Source organism: Oryx dammah, unplaced genomic scaffold, assembly GCF_014754425.2.
Source record: "Oryx dammah isolate SB20612 unplaced genomic scaffold, SCBI_Odam_1.1 HiC_scaffold_26, whole genome shotgun sequence".
In the NCBI taxonomy this organism is placed as follows: Eukaryota; Metazoa; Chordata; class Mammalia; order Artiodactyla; family Bovidae; genus Oryx; species Oryx dammah.
In genome coordinates, this window is record NW_024070210.1 from 411148 (window position 1) to 429076 (window position 17929).

Sequence of the window (17929 nt, forward strand, 5' to 3'; positions counted from 1 at the left end):
GGGGGCGGGAGGAGAAGGGGACGACAGAGGATGAGATGGCTGGATGCCATCACCGGCTCGATGGACGTGAGTTTGAGTGAACTCCAGGAGTTGGTGATGGACAGGGAGGCCTGGCGTGCTGCGATTCATGGGGTCGCAGAGAGTCAGACACGACTGAGCGGCTGAACTGAACTGAACTGACTGAATCTCAGCATAGCGTGTCTTCTATGTATCTAGTGTGTCTGGAGAACAGATATCTGGGAAATAGATATCACAGCATATCTGGGGCAAAGAGACAGGATTGGGATCTGGAGGGGACAAAGGGAGGCTTCAATTTATCGGTCATGGCTTTTTCCTTTAACAATAATACCAACAACAGAAATATCTGAAACAAATGTGGCAAGATGTTACTTTATTCTTTTGTTTCTTAATTTTTAGACGGCAGTGGATACTTGACTATTCATTATATTATTCTCTATGTTTTTCTATATATTTGGAATGTTTCTAAATCTAAGCTGCAAGACTCCTGTAGAATCTTGACACTAGCTCCAAACCAACATTAAAAACAAACCAAACCCATTAAGACCTGGCTCCCTGTCTCTGGAAGCTGAAGCATCAAGAATCACGCTGACCACAGGCGCGGGCTGTGTCCCCCATGGCCATTCCAGAGCTGCATTTTAGGACGGCTCAGCAGTGCTCTGCTATAGTCTCCAGTACAGTCCTGGCTATCGTAAACAAAACTGCCACTAACATGTGAGTCAGTTTTTAATTTACAAGGCTGTGTTCTTTTCTCTACTTCCTCTGTGGGATTATTGCTCTGTAGTCATTAGGGAGTCCACATACACACCAGAACTTGTACTGGTATACAGAATTATTACATAGATTACTTCAGGGAGAAGAGACAATACTCCATAAAAGGAGTGACAAGGAGATGAGAGCACGTTTCTAATGATATAAGCAGTCGAGGCAGCAGCGGTGGCAGCTGGGACTGACGGCGCGCAGCGCAGGCCGTACACCAGGCGCTGCTCTTGGCGGCTGCTGTTTATTTGCTCAGCCCCGTCTGACTCTGTGCAGCCCCCTGGACTGCAGCCGCCAGGCTCCTCTGTCTACGGGATTTCCCAGGCAAAAACACTGGAGCGGACTACCGTTTCCTTATCCAGGGGATCTTCCCAATCAAGGGATTGAACCTGTGTCTCCTGCCTGCAGGGGAATTCTTTACCACCAAGCCTCTTGGTGCTTTACATTTAAACCTCACATCCACCCTGTGAGGTTGAAACTTACAATCCCATCTCACTGGTAAGGGTGAGGGCAAATTAATGGTCGCATGCCTGTGAAAAGGCAGAGCCAAGGGTTTGAATCCAGCAGTTTGACTCTAGAGACCACTACCCCGCCACTAAGGATATTCTGGAAATTCAACCATACACATTTATTGGGACCCTGGATGTGCAAGGCATGAGCATACTGCACGCTCAAGGCACGAAGACACAGCTCTTCTGGGTCCATAAGAAAGAGGAAGACACAGGGCAGATTGGTGCCATCCTATGAGAGAGACAGGCAAATGCAGGGAGTCTCGGCTTACAGGAGAGGCTAACGAACAGAAGCTGCCACAGAAGCCAGCGCCAGGGCGGCGAGCCCTGAGCTGCACCTGGTTAGTTGCCAGAGGCTCAGTGCGGACAGCTCAGAGTTAAACTCAAGGGGGCCCAGTCACAGAGGGGGCTCCCACAAAGTCAGGGAATTTACTCCAGGAGCTCAAGTAGATTCCCAGGTAAATACTGGAGAAAGCCCCCTGAGGGTTGGGGGAGGGCAAAAGGACACAAAGCTTTCTGTCCCTAGTAAGGTCTGCCCTTTGCAGAAACCAGGTAAACAGCGCCTAGCTTGCTAGGGCATTATCAGAGTCTAAGTGGCCTATGGAAGGAAAACACCCAACTCTAGCTCCCTCGAGCCACCCTGTCCCACCTAAGAGGGGAAGGAGAAAACTGAGAAGCACTTGTGAAGTTCAGAATCCAGAGGCACAGGCTCACTGAAAGGCTGAGAGCGACCACCAGGGCACAGCAGGGGCGCGCCCCCGGTGTGCGCGCCACGCCGAGGCACCGAGGAAACCCACAAGGCCCACTGAGAGGCACGGCTGCCCTGAACAGAGAGCGAGCTTCCGAACAGACTCGGCAGGAATGGGGGGCTATCGCCCGGGAACGCAAAAGAACCGCAGCTACGATGCTAAGTCTGCCGGATCAAGTAGACAGCATGCGGGAATAGACGGGCAATCGAAGGACAGAGCTAGAAACCCTAGAAAGAATAAAAAGGAAATACTAGAGATCAAGAACACGGTAAGGGAGGTGAAGAATGCCTCTGGTGGGACTATTAGTAGACTGGACAAAACTGAGGGAAGAAGCTCTGGGTTAAAGGATTTATCGATAGCATCCTCAAAAACAGAAAAGCAAAGAGGACAAAGACGGGAAAAAAAACAGAACCAAGTACCTAAGACAACCGTAAAAAGGGTAACGTATGTGTAATGAGAATACCAGAAGGAGAAGAGAGAACAGAAGAAATATCTGACGTATAATGACAGAATTTCTGCCAAATTAGTGTCAAACACCAAAGTACAGATCCAGGAGGCTCAGAGAACACAGAGCAAGATAAATGCCCAAACAAACAAAAAGACTTCTTCACAGCATATCATTTTCAAATTACAGAAAATCAAAGAAAAAGAAAGATTAATCCCCTGGTGCACTGTTGGTGGAAACATAAACTGGCGCAGCCACTGTGGAAAACACTGGTGGTTTCTCAGACACTGAAAACAGAGCTACGGTAGGGCCCAGCGGCGCACCCCGGGGTCAATACACAAGCAGCAGAACCACTGGTGTGGAGAGATACATGCCCCTAATGTTCTTAGCAGCGTTATTTACAAGTGCCAAGATACGGAAGCAACCTAAGTGTCCACAACCAGCTGAACAGATGAAGAAGATGTGGTGTGTGTGCACGTGCACACACACACGCACACACACACAGGAATACTACTCAGCCGTGGAAAAGAGTGAACTTTTGTCATTTGCAGCAACGTGTATGGACTTGGAGGGCATTTTGCTAAATGAAGTAAGTCAGACAGAAAGATAAATACTGGTGATGTCACTTACATGTGGAATAAAAATTACAACAAACTAGTGACTAAAACAGAGAGGAATTAGAGAAGCGGACTCACAGATAAAGAGAACAGCCTAGTGGTCACCCGTGGGGAGAGAGCAGAGGGGGGCACATAGGCAGGTGGAAAAAGACAGCTATCTTATGGGGCTAAATGGAATCATGTGTGTGAATATCTTATGGGCTATATGAAATCATGTGTGTGAAGCTTTTGAAAATTATAAAGCACTATAGAATTTAAAGAACCTTTCATTTAATTTTTAAAAAGTAAGCACAATATCTTTATAATGAACCTAAACGTCAGTGAGTCTAGCACTAGGGTAAGTACTGCAAAAATTCAGAAGAATACATGGTCCTTGCCCTCAATATTTCTTTAACATCTAAGCCAGTGGTTCTAAAACATTAGCAAAGACCAAGATCACCTGGAGAGCTTGTTAAAACTCAGTCTGTTTGGCTACATCCCAAGAATTTCTTACGCTGTCCGTCTGGAACGGGACCTAAGAATGTGTGTTTCTATTAAGTAAGTTCCTGGGTAAGGCTGACACTGCTGGTTCAAGAACCATACTTTGAGAATCACTGGATTACTTCATGGCCTTACAAAAAGCACACGATCATCCTCACTCCTTATTTAGGAACTCATGTTCCTGCTCCTGCCCTGAACTTTACTTTGAGGGAATACACTGAACTGGCAACTCAAAAGAATATGGATATGAAAGAATCTGAGAAGATAGGAAAACTATACAAGGAAAGGACTCATTGTTTTTGCCTTAAGAGTCAAACATATCTCAACTTTTTCTTGATGACTCAGAGCTATTGCTCATGACGGTTATGCTGTGTTCAAGCTACTTATGTTTACTGAAAGTGTAAGTGGTTTATTTCTTTCAGGCTAAATGTTCCCAGATTGCAGCGCTGTTGATATTCATCCATCCATTTGGACCTCAGACACTCAGCAATTTCAGCCACAAACAATGAGCTGTAACTACAGAAACAATCACGGAGATTGAAAAGGAATGAAAACAGCTAAGAAGAACCAAAGATATGCTGTGACTTCCTATTTTTCAGAATAAATTGGAGTCAGCATGGAAGGGTATCTACGATAGCTAAGAAACAAACATAGAGATGGTGAGAAAAACAGGGAGACGTGAAAAAAGCTGCATGGGGTTAGGACAGCAGCAGTGATACAGACCGAACAGAGAGAAAGACGCAGACGCGGTCATGAAGAGACGTACGCTGAGCAGAAGTGGCCCTAAGAGGAGGGAAAAAGGGAATAAGCTGCTTAAATTGTAGGGTGATGGACTGACACGACGTGCCAAGCCCTAAAAGCCTACAGAAGGGCGTTATTCTGCCGTATCAAAGCATACCACCACCACCGCAATCTAGGAACATTCGGCCTGGAAGAAAGAAACCACGTATACTTTAAGTAGCTTGAACATAGAGCATAACTGTCATGAGCAATAACGCTTGAGTCATCAAGAAAAAGTTCACATGTTTGACTCTTCAGGCAAAAACAAGTATTCATGCACTTTAGCAAAATTTTCCATAAAAATTATATTCTAGGAATTAATGGGTAGTTAGTTAACTGAAAATAGTGGTTCCCAAGATATATATGACTTTTCTCAGGTGTTACTCAAAAAAGCAACAGTCACATGAAAACTAAGATGGTTGCTTCAGTTAAAACCTAGTAACTTCTACTCACCAACAGGAACATCTTCAGCTTTTGCAAGCTCATTCTCTTCTATTCCAGGCATGCCGGCATCACCACCTCGTTTGATTTGTTCTGCTCAAGTAACAAAACCATAACTCTGTATTTTTCTTACATACATTGAAGGAATGTAACAATCAGTTTGTAAAGCAATGGGCTACATCGAATGAGTATAAATCTTGCTTTGGACATAGCTAAAACTCTATAGACTTATTATTTTTTTCTTCTCTGTTAAAGGATCCAAATTTGAAACAGATACCTACACATAATGGAAGTAAAATCAAAAAATATTCTTTATGACCGAAAATGTTCACTTCAAAGTGAGAAGAAGTCAGTTCCCTCTTAACACAAAACAGTAGTAATACCTTTCCCGTGTGGAACATGGCGGCGCGAGGGCTCTTCATTCTTGCCTGCACCGTCCTCAGCAGCTTCCGGAATGTTTTTAGGCACTGCATGACTGTTCGTATCCAAGTCATTTCCACCTTTTGATTCAAACTTGTGGGCCTCTTGCTGTAAGAGTAAGATTTGCTAACAGTTAAGTATTTTTCAGCTCAAAATGTTATACTATTGACACAACTAAACATTAGTAGTGTTAACTAAATATTCTGAAACAGTTCATTTTTTTTGAAATACATACCATGGGTCCAAATTCCAAATACTTAATATTCTGAAACAGTTCATTTTATTAACTAAATCTAAATATTCATATTTAGTTAATATTAACTAAATATTCTGAAATAGTTCATTTTTTTGACTAAATATTCTGAAATAAACTAAATATTCTGAAATACATACCATGGGTCCAAATTCCAAACACTTAAGAGATGTGGGATGTAACATTATTTTTTTGTTCAGTTTTTATACCTAATATGAAGTCAAAGAATGAGTTTTTTTTTTAAGTCTCTAATTACAACAAATGGCCTAAAATGTTAGGCAGAGATAACGCCCTTCGGCTATGCTGAGGGAGCGACTGTGTCAGAAGACAGTCTTGCTGAGCGCTGGCTGCAGAGGCCTGGGGGGAGTGCGGGTTCTGGACGGCATGTTTTAACCAAGCAGGAGAGCAGACAGCACGAGGCCGGCACCCAGGTACCCCCTCAAGCGGGATCGATGGCTATCGACACTCAGGTTCTTCCCCAAGCAGAAACAGCAAGGTGGGAAACAGGCAAACCCAGGTGCTCCGCCACTCAGGCACAGGAAGGACGGCAGGACAGGACGCGAGCCAGTGCTCCCTGTAACCTCCCTCACCTGACCATACCGCCTCCGCGGAAACTCGAATCTTCAGGTTATGAGGGCTGCTGCTGCTAAGTCACTTCAGTCGTGTCCAACTCTGTGCGACCCCATAGACGGCAGCCCACCAGGCTCCCCCGTCCCTGGGATTCTCCAGGCAAGAACACTGGAGCGGGTTGCCATTGCCTTCTCCAGTGCATGAAAGTGAAAAGTGAAACGGAAGTCGCTCAGTCGTGTCCGACTCTTAGGGACCCCATGGACTGCAGCCGACCAGGCTCCTCTGTCCATGGGATTGTCCAGGCAAGAGTACTGGAGTCGGGTGCAGGTTATGATTAAGCCTGATTCAATCATGTGGGGCCCAGTTTTCTCTCAACTGGTTGAGCTGTCTCACGGAAAACTGGGAGAGGGACGGATCAAGTACACATGCTTGGGTTGCCATAGTAATATTTAATGCATAATAATATTAACATTAAATGCTTTGCCAACTCTAAAGCACTATGCAATGTAATCACTGGTAACATTATAAAAAAACAACAGTACTACGAAATCTACAGGAACTCTAGAAACCCAGGAGCCAAGCGGCGAGAATTTGTCACAATGAATGGGCACTTTGACCACCAAGTGTAGGTATTCCAGTAGACCAGGCAATACTTCTGCCATGTTTCACAGTTTGCAACTTGTTCTTAAGCCTGTCCTCTAGTAGAGATAGCGAACAGTTTTAAGGAAAACAAAATAAAACTGAGGCTTAAGGAAGTTATATAGTTTGTTCAAGATTACAAAGATGGAGAAGTGTGGAAAGGGATTCAAACCATCTTTCTTACTCCCACAGGATTTGGGAACTTGACAAGCAATAGCCAATTTTCAGAGCTTAACTGCTGATGCATGAAATGATAAACTGAAATTTCTGAACATCAGTATAAAGGCCAAAGGTGAGAAAGTCCGTGAGGTGCACAACCCAAGCCGTCCTGCATCTCTGTGCATTTTCGCTATAATCCACATTATAAGGCAACTTCCATGGTACGTACTCCACAGCTTTGTGATATGGATAAAGCAAACAAACAAAACTTAAAAGTCAACAAACTACTAGTCCAAAATACTTCTCCATTTAAAACACTTAGCAAAGATATTGTCCTTTGATTCATTATTAATGCAATAGTTTTCTGTGAATGGACAATAATAAACACAATTAATAAAATAGGATGGCTTTCTAAGTACAATATTGTTGATTTGGTAAGGGGGCCACCTAGTTCTTTTTTAAATATAGTTTTTACTCTGAAATAATTCAAATTTATAGAAAAGTAATTACCCATCACTCAATTTCCCTTAGTGCTAACATCACGTTACCATGATACATTTGCAAACCTAAGAAAAGAACATTAGTACCTTATTAACTAAGCTCCAGCCTTCATTTAGATTTCACTACTTTTTTCATTAAGGCCTTTTTCTGTTCCAGGATCCAATCCAGGATATCATGCTGCATTTATTAATTAATTTATTTACTTACATTTTTACTACATTACATTTCAGTACTCAGGTCTTCTTAAGTCTCCTCTGCGCTCAGTTGTGTCCAGCTCTTTGCGACCCCAGGGACTGTAACCTGCCAGCCCCTCTGTCCAGGGCATTTCCCAAGCAAGCGTGCTGGAGTGGACCGCCATTTCCTTCTCCAGGGATCTTCCCAACCCAGGGACAGAACCTGTGGCTTCCAGGTGTCCTGTGCTGGCAGGAGGGTTCTTTACCACTGAGCCACCTGGGAACCCAAGTCTCCACTGGGCTGTAACAACTTACCTTCCTTTGTGATAGCAGGAAAGCAGTACACAAATGAGTGTGGCTGTGTTCTAATAAACTGTATTTCTAGACATTGAGATTTGAGTCTCTGACAGCTTTCCCATGTCATAAAACATTCTTTTGATTTTTTAACCATTTTTAAAATGCAATAATCACTTTTTTTGGCTGATGGGCAGTATGGAAAAAAAAAAGGCAGGAGGTTGCAGTTAGTTTGCTGACCCCTTCCTTAGAGTAATTTCTAAGACAGGCATGTACTTGGTTAAGAAAAACAATCCCTGAACACACCTTATGCTTGTTTCTTATAGCTTATAATGGATTTGTACCTATGAAAAACAACTCATATTTCACAGAATCAAGTCATGGTAGCTGAAGAATAAGAACTGAGGATGAGGAGCAGAACGAGGCGCTGGTGTGTCATTCTAGAAAGACATTCTCTTAAGAGAACTTAAGGTTAAGCATCTCTATTTCTCTCCACCTTGTTCCATTTAGGGCAGGATAAGGGCAAAGAACGGGACAGGATATTCGTTAATTAACAATATAAAAATAGGCTAAAATAGAAGAGCAGAAAGAGAGAACCACACTTGCCAGGAGCAAGGAAAAAGCTGACATACGTGCCTCTTGGGAGCAGAGAACAAACTTCTCCCACTATTTATATACTGGGCTCGTAACACCACAGTTCCAACAGCAAGCCTCTGGTCCTCGTCCTTTTGTGTTCTATGCTGCTGTTGCTGCTGCTGCTGAGTCGATTCAGTCGTGTCCGACTCTGTGCGACCCCATAGACGGCTGCCCACCAGGCTCCCTCATCCCTGGGATTCTCCAGGCAAGAATACTGGAGTGGGTTGCCATTTCCTTCTCCAATGCATGAAAGTGAAAAGTGAAAGTGAAGTTGCTCCGTCGTGTCTGACTCTTAGCGACCCCATGGACTGTAGTCCAACAGGCTCCTCCATCCATGGGATTGTCCAGGCAAGAGTACTGGAGTGGGGTGCCACTGCCTTCTCCATTTGTGTTCTATAGGGTTGGTCAAAAAGCTCGTTCAGGTTTTTCTGTTAAGATCTTACAGAAAAAGCGAACAAACTTTTGGCCAAAGCACTGCTATGCCCCTCTGCGCATGCAGGGTCCCGGCAGCGTCTACTGGCTGCCCCCGGGCCTCAGCCCCACGAAGGCAGCTCACTCATGCCTGCCATCTCCCCACAACCTACCCCACGTCTCTGCAAGGAAGGCTGCAGACAGACAGCAGCTGTTTCACTTTATGGGTAACAAAAAGATGCCCTCAATATCATGTTGCAAAATGGTGAAAAAACAGAGCATGGAAACCTGGTTTCCTGAGCTTCCAGTCCTTTAGGTGAGAGACCACCAAAGACCAAGGAAAACACTGCTCACTCTTCAGCCTCTCTTCACTCTACATCACGAGCCTTTATGCCGACGATAGCTGGGCAGACTAGACTGCAGGGTGTGACAGACAAGTGTCCGCAAGACTTGTAGATTTCAAATCCCTTCTGTTTCTAGCAGGACTTCCATAATATTTATCTACTGGAACTGTATGACTCAACAAAAGAATTTGCCACCCCCAAAATATGAAAACAGTGGCTAGCATTTCATTTCTGTATTTCAAGAAAGGAATCAGAAACTGTTAACAAAGACTGATAAGTAAAAGTTTCTCAATTTTTTTTCCTATTTCTCAAAAGCATAAAATACGAAGTAACTGATTTTTCAGTAACATCATTATCCACTTACAAACTGAGAAATAAACAGCAATAATTACTTTTAAAAGTCAGGTAAAAGTTATTTAGCTCAAAGTTTTAAGAGCTGAGGTTATATTTTTGCACATGTTTAATTTACTCAGTACTAAAGCCACTGAAGTCATTTTTAGAATTACATAGGCTAAAATACCTAAAAATATGTTTTATGACAAAAATATAAATTTTAACTTCTGAATTATAAGATTTATAACAAGAACATATTTTAAGTATTTTTAAAATTTACCTTTTGTTCCTGCAAAAACTGGTCTGCTAACTTTTTAATATTTTCTTCATGCTGAGCTCTTAACTCCTTGATCTGTTGTCCACACTGAAAACTAAATTAGAAAGTCATTCTTTTAGACTGTAATATCTTGGGTAGATTCTCAAAGATGTTTAGAAGTTGAAAACATACATCTGTGTGGATAAAGCATTCAGTCAACAAGAGAGTGGACAGGAGAGGACAAACAGCAGGCATGAGAACAGCTCACAGTCAAAATTCTTAAAATACCTGAATCTTTAATAGGGGATAAAAATACTGATAAAGCTAATTAAAAAACAAGTTAGAAAGATGAAAGTTAGAAAGATGAATTCTCAAAAAGAAACTTCGAGCAGTTGCAGCAGATGAGGCATCAAATGGTACTGAGTTATCCAAAAAGTTCGTCTGGGTTTTTCTGTAAGATGTTATGAAAAACTCGAACTAACTTCTTGGCCAACCCAGTACTTTCAACACAATAATAAAAGCCTAAACCATAAAAAGAGCAAGAACGGAAAAAACTAATAAAAAAGACAGAATGCAACCAGCAAGACAAAATGTAAAGGCACAAACAGATAAAATTATGAATTCCAACTGGGCAAGCAGGCAAAGAACACAAAAAGATCATTCATGTAAAAAGAAACAACAAATACATAGAAAAATGTTACCTTCCACCATTTAAAATGCAAATTAAGCTTCCTGTATGTATATATAGTACTTTCCTTATTCCTATACTAGTGAAATTAAGTTAGAATTATAAAAGTCAATGTTGGTGGGGCTACTGGGAAACATTTACAGTATAAATTAGTATAGTCATTTTACAAAGCAATCTTTCATATATGTGATAAGACCAATAAACATTCTATCTCAGAAGTTCTGTATTAGAATATATCAGTGAAATAACATAAGAAGAAAAAAAAATCCTTTTTGCACAAAGATTTTTCCGGTTGATAATTGTAACAGTGAGAAAAGGAAATCTCTACAGTGGTCCAGCAACTGGGAAAGATTAAAAAGCTCTAGCATACTAATATACTGGAATAGTTTATTACCTCTAAGTATGTCACTCTTTAATCCTAAAGATATATGGAAAATTACCGAACACCATTAGATTAAAAACATATATGTAGTAGACGCATATTGACAGCCTAGAAGAGTAAGATGTCAGAAATGGATAAACAGCTTAAAATATGGTGAATCTTTCTAATTTTTGGTATGCAGACCTAAAAAATACCTTTTACTATAAAACCGATTTCTTACACGATTTTCTGTCTTACAATGTCTACAATGTCTTACAATGTCTACAAGGGTAGATTCAACATGCCTTGTATGAGATATTTTCATGTTCTTCAAGCTATCAAAATAAAAGAAAACAGATTTCACAGACACATACAAAGACAATAGAAAAGGAATTTACTATTATTTTTTTTTAGAAAAGGAATTTAAAAGACTTAGTAAAATGAAAGAAGAAAAGAAAAACAAACTCCGGAAAGGAAGAAATGAATTGCCTGAATGTTGGACAAATATACAAGATCCATAGATACTTACTGCATGCAGAATCTTACCTCTCATACTCTAACCTCTTCACAAGGTAAGTATTGTTCTTCCTGTAGTCTTGAAGTTGGTCTTCCTGTCGAAGAAACTCCTGACGAAGCTCAGCAAGTTGCTCTATCCACAAAACGCAAACAAAACAAAAACACAGGAATGAAGTCTACTTGCTCTGCTCCTTCCTGTTAAGAAGGTATGGGGTTCCTAAAATCATATACAGTCCTCAATTTATTTATTCATCCTGGCAAGAAGTTAAATTACGTAACTAGTTCCATATTTAATTGCCTTTCATACACATGTATAGACAATAAAATTTATTTTTAAAACAAGACAGCCTCAGTGGCTTTCACATCAATCAGAAATACTTAAAAATTATACATCTTTACACATTATATAGACCATATGCTAAGTTGTGTAAACAAACCACAAAGAGCTGCCTCTCTTTCTAAACCTAACTGCTTTACAGAAAGTAGGGGGGGAGTCATATTTTTTGTATGTGTTGGCTATGGATGCAGAATTCATTTTAAAATCACATTTGATTCCCAACTTAGGTACCAATCTCTTTAGATCTGACTTCCAGTTCTGCTACTGAATTACATCCACATACACCAAAATTCCATTTACAAAGCTTATAATCTCTGGACCAGAGCTGAATGTTTCAGTTGTAATGAATAATATAACATTTCAGACTGGACAGTGAATTAAAAGCTGAGCCAGACGCTCTTCCGTGAGCATTTAATCTGTAATCACTGGCCTCACAGTTTCTAGAGTTGCTCCATCTAATCCTACAGAAAAAAATTCAGCCAAGGAAGAGAAACGCCAGTTTCTTGGACAGAGGATAAAAAAATCTGCCAACAGCCTTATCAGTTAAGCAAAAGCAGTAACTAAGAAAGTCTTGATTTTCATAAATGGGAATAGAGGTCTATTCTATATAAGCAACATCTACTTATTAAGACTAAAATATAATTTCTAACTATAATATGCCAATATTATAACATTTGCTTTTCACAGAAGGCTTAACAAATTAGTCTTGTTACTTTAAAGGCACCCAGAAATCCTTGTAAGTTTTTAAAAACCAGATATAAACATAAATTTATAATATAAATATATCCATGTAAAAAAATAAGAATAAAATTACATCAAAATGCTGTCAGTGATTAAGCTTAGTGGTGGGATTCTGAGTGCATTTTTTTTCTCTACAACTTTTATTGTGGAATCATAACTACAGTAACAATAAAAAATAAAAATGTTCAAGTCACATGAATGCTTGATGAGGTATATAAAGTTTAACAATATGCATGTAATAGCTATTGTATAGGATTAATAATCAAATACGAAATGTAAATGATTTACATAAAATGCTTGTAGTTGATAATTATGCTTGCCTATTCAAGCCACATTTTTTATTATTTTTAAAATTTTAATTAAGGTATAACACTATGTGAGTTCAAGGCATACATGTTGATTTGATTCACTAACATATTGTCAAATGACTACCCCATCACATTAGCCAACACCTCCACTGTCTCACATAATTACCATTTTTTGTGTGTGGTGAGAACATTTGAGATCTACTCTTTCAGCAACTTCCAAGTATATAATACAGTATTGTTATAACACAATATTGTTAGCTATACTCATCATAGATCACCAAACCTTACTCGTCTTGTAACTGACAGTTTGTACCCTTTAGCCAACACCTCATTTTCCCCACATATCTCCCAAACCCTGGAACCACCATTCTACTCCCTGTTTCTGTGCATTTAGTCCAAGTCACATTATAAATTTCTCTACTTGGTCTATTAACTCTACAATATGCAAACATGGTTGATCTCTGTAGTTTTTCAGTCATGTCCCCTACCTCAGATAAAAGTAACAAATGAGGCCAGGTATCCATGAAACACATTCAGCTTGTTACCTGCTCCCTGGTCCCACCTACTAAGAAGCAGAGGGCAAGAGGGAGCCTAACTCTAGCCTCAGCTATGGATGCTGATTCTAAAGAACAATGATAGCCTGGCAGAAGGCAGTGACAAAAAGTTTCGTAGCTTATAGACAGAGTTAGCCAGCAAAGATTCCAAAACTGAAAAGTTACTTCAATTTAAAAAAAAAAGTCAAACCAGAAGGGTAATGGACCTCAACTGCTGATCTACAGGACCCCTTCAGGCTTCTTTTTCCTATACAGTAAACTCACTAAACAGCTCAGTTTACCTTCAGAATGAACGTGAGGCATGCGATTTGAAGATTTGAAATTGCTTCTCTGCTTCCCCAAAATGCTTCTCTCTAACAGTATTTGAAATATCTTTATCAGGAAATAAAGTCTTCCATTTTTAAATGAAGATAAAAGGCTTAAAATTCAATTGAAAAAAAAAAAAAAACAGTATTAATTTCAGTGCATGTAAAATACCAGGTTCTAAGGGTATGGTTTTTCCAGTAGTCACATACAGATGTGAGAGTTGGACCATAAAGAAAGCTGAGCGCCAAAGAACAGATGCTTTTAAACTGTGGTGTTGGAGAAGACTCTTGAGAGTCCCTTGGACTGCAAGATCCAACCAGTCCATCCTAAAGGAAATCAGTCCTGGGTGTTCATTGGTAGGACTGATGTTGAAGCTGAAACTCCAATACTTTGGCCACCTGATGCAGAGAGCTGACTCATTTGAAAAGACCCTGATGCTGGGAAAGATTGAGGGCAGGAGGAGAAGGGGACGATAGGATGAGATGGTTGGATGGCATCACCGACTCAATGGACATGGGTCTGGGTGAACTCCAGGAGCTGGTGATGGACAGGGAGGCCTGGTGTGCTGCGGTTCATGGGGTCGCAAAGAGTCAAGACACGACTGCGCGACTGAACTGAACCAGTCTGACTACAGGGAAAGGAATATAAAGCATGGAGCTGATTGGTGCTTTGAATAGTTTAAAATAAAGACTTGAAAGGGGTAAAAGTAGAGCTGCCTGGGGGTCTTGTGGTTAGGAATTCTACAGTTTCACTGCTGTGGCCCAGGTTCAGTCCCTGGTCGGGAAACTGATATCCCACAAGCCACATGGCAAGGCCAAAAAAGAGCGGGGGTGGGGTGGGGTATAAACAGATCAAAAAGCAAAAGGTAAAAGTTTTCTGTATCACAGTTTTACTTCCAGCTGATTGCCATGTGTTTTATTTTGAACCCAAAGATACTGTCTAATACGCTGCTCAAGGTCAGCACAGCAGAATGCTCCACGTAACTTAAAGAGCATCAGACCCAAGGCCAACTGTCCGGACGAGCAATCACAGCAACAGTAGCGCACGCTACGGAGGGCACGGCCATGACCCTCAGCTTGAAAGATCAGGGACACGGTTGAGAGTGGGGCTGCCTAGGGCGAGCTTTTAAAGCCAAAAAAAACTTACTTTTCAAACATTTTTATTTCAGATTTTCTTTCAGTGATAGGCATAAAAAAGGGTAAGTTATTCTAAATAAATCAATGTATACTAGGATGTTAATTTACTTTCTCAGGCACTAAAAACAACTCCAATCTTTATCATAAGGGGTTTTTTTTAAAAGAATCTGATGTGTATTAACTCCAATATATCTGACATTAATGTCAATGAAAACAGGCAAATATGGATTACACTGTCAACTTGTCAAGAAGTTCGTTTCAGTAGAAATAGTTCCTAAGGTGCAAAAGTCACATTAATGAAACTCAATCTCACGAGTCCAAAAGTTGCACAGCTATGAGCTCTAATCAAATCTTTTTTCTTTGCTAAAGTCTATCACCTAAATTTTAAAACATCTCAAGATCTACTTCGACTCTGGATACACACTGCAGTGAAGATTTTTACTCAGTAACACGGGCTGTCGTCTTCTCCGACAAATACAAGGAAAAGCCCCGTCCAGCACTACGTGGTGAGAAATCACTCTGACGACAAGCAGAATCATTGGCACCAAGTGCGAGCTGCCAGGAGCACTGACAGGGCGCCGCCTTCCGCGCCGTCCTGCACGCGCCTGTGGGCCAAACGGGCGAGCGAGATGCCGCGGCCGCCCGGAAAGCGACTCCTACCGGAGACCCGAGCGGCTCAAAGCCGAGACGGCGCGACGGGCGCAGCCCCCGCGTCCGGGCTGCGATCCACCGAGGCTGCCCCTAGCGGTTCTGCCTGGTGAGCGACAAAGCTTGCCTGGACTAGCCAGCGCAGGCTGCCTTCCTGGAGAGTGTTAACAGCACATTAGCTAATCCTACAGAGGTTCAAAACGGTTATAAAGAAAAAGTTATGCAATCAGAGAGCAAGCACTACCCACAGAGATAAATTCAGAGAAACTGCATGCAAAGCTGTAAAATACGTAGTGTTGTAATCAAAGGGTGCGAGGGAAAAGGGATAGTCCTTAGACCCCAAGTTCCAGAGGCCAGGGATCGCGGGAAGCGGCGCGAGCGGGGTGTAGCGCTGGTTCTCTTTAACTATTATTTTTCATAAAAGCTTTAGACATCTCCTATCACTGCACCAACCCCAAATATTCACTGGAAGGACTGACGCTGAAGCTCCAACACTGGCCACCTGATGGGAAGAGCTGACTCGGTGGGAAAAGACCCTGACGCTGGGAAATACTGAAGGCAAGAGGAGAAGAGGGCGGCAGATGGCCGGACAGCATCACCAGCCCAACGGACACGAACCTGAGCAAGCTCCGGGGGACGGTGGAGGAGAGGGGAGCCTGGCGGCCGCGGCCCTCGGGGTCGGGAGAAGGCACACTCGACTTAGCGACTGGAGAGCAACAATCACTTCATCAAAATGAAACACACACACTGCTCCTCCGGCTAATCCCCCTCCAGGCTCCCTGATTTCCGCTCCAGGCTTCCTTGTTCCCAGGGAATCTAAAATACTGAGCTTGGGGGACCTGCCCAAAGCACTCCCAGAACCGAATGGATTATTTCAGCAGGCTGGACACAGTAGACGGATCGCTCCTCACTTTCCCTAGTAATCTGCCAGTCTCCAAAGCGACACCTCAATTTTCTTTAAAGATTCTTTTAACATTTCGTTGTATGAAATCTGTCCACAGCACAAGAATAAAATGCAGACCTCAAATTTTAACTTGTACTTATTATATATAAAACAACATTAAAAATTTTTATTATCTCTTTAGACAAAAGGAAACATGTTTTGCCATCAGAGGAGCTTTGTTCAAAACTTTATTTCATTTAGCTGTCTGACTTGAGGATTTAATTCTTCAGGATTTTAAACATTTAGTGAACTTTAATTTGTAAGTAAGTTTCTTACCCTTTAAATGATGTATGTCTGCCATCTGATATGATATGTTGTTCTGCAGTTTAACCTGAAAAAAAATTGTCTTAATTTTACTAAAGAATATGTAGTTTTGCTCATATTTACCTTTTCCCCCTCATATTCACTTTGAGCTTGATAATAAAATACAAAAGAAAAATTTTTAAGTTATGTATGCCACATTTTCCAAAGAGAATTCTAAGTTATGATTTTGTAATATTCATTTTAAATTTGCATAAGAATATTCATTTAACTTAATATATAGTACAACACTGTTTGAAAGTTTGAGGTGAATATTGCTATTTTGAAAAAAAAAAAATTCAGATTTTTTTCCAAAATCTTACCAGAAGATTTTCAACTCTATATTAAGAAAAGAATTAATGCCAAGTCGGAAGTACTTATTGTTCATCAAGCTCCCCCGAGAGGACAGGTACTGCACAGGACTCTCCGCTGCAGTCACTGTCCTCTAGAAGCCAGCATGCAGGAGCGCCAGTAACTGGAAGCACGCCCGAACACGCCTCAAACTGAGCCTGACCGCCTAGTTTAAAAATTAAGACAAGGAATGTCCTAGATAGGGTATCGAGCAACGAACTGCAGTGTCTCAGTTCTTGTTTAAACAGGTTTCAGCTAACTGTAAGTCCAACTACAGTATCACTACACACAGTTCTCTTGTCAGTCTCAACAGTAACATTATTTGAAAGGCATAGATTGATTTACGTTGATCAAATGCAGTACCACGAGTGGCAAAAGATTATGCTAAATACCACTTAAATCTCTAAAGAAAAAAATTTTTAATTTTTCATCTTGAAATAATTTTAGGTTCATAGGAAACTGCAAAGCATATCAAAAAGTACAGAGAAGTCCCGTACACCCTTCACACAATTTCCCCCAGTGGGTACATCACACTCCAAAACCAGGAAACTGACAGTGAAGCAACAGATCCAGTTCTGTGCTGTCCTATCATACGTACAGATTCATGTAAACGCCGCCGAGCTCAAGATACAGAACTGTGCTACCGTCACAACTATCTCCCTCGCGCTTTCCTTCACAGTCAGACCCTTCTTCTTCCCCACTATTCCTGATCCCAGCCAACCACTAGTTCGGTCTCCATCTCTGTAATTCCATCATTTCAAGAATGTTGTATAAATATAACCACGTGGTGTGTAACCTTCTGAGGCTCTTTTCAATCTGCAGAATGTGCCTGGGCTTCCCGCCTGCCAGTGCAGGAGACAGAGGAGACGGGGTCGATCCCTGGGCGGGGAAGACCCCTGGAGGAGGAAATGGCAGCCCGCTCCCGTGCTCTTGCCTGGAGAACCCCATGGACA

The 17929-nt window shown here is 41.5% G+C and overlaps 1 protein-coding gene across 3 annotated transcripts in view; it reads right to left on the bottom strand.

The window, feature by feature from the left end:
* The window catches only part of GOLM2 (golgi membrane protein 2), an 86367-nt gene that overhangs the window by 36023 nt on the left and 32415 nt on the right, over positions 1-17929 (bottom strand). For all 3 annotated transcript variants that reach the window (XM_040227462.1, XM_040227458.1, XM_040227459.1), the window contains exons 2-6: positions 16602-16656; positions 11383-11485; positions 9812-9902; positions 5182-5326; positions 4811-4891 (exon numbers count right to left, since the gene is read on the bottom strand). In XM_040227462.1, coding sequence (XP_040083396.1) covers positions 4811-4891; positions 5182-5326; positions 9812-9902; positions 11383-11485; positions 16602-16656 — 475 coding nt within the window. The remainder of the gene's footprint in view (positions 1-4810; positions 4892-5181; positions 5327-9811; positions 9903-11382; positions 11486-16601; positions 16657-17929) is intronic.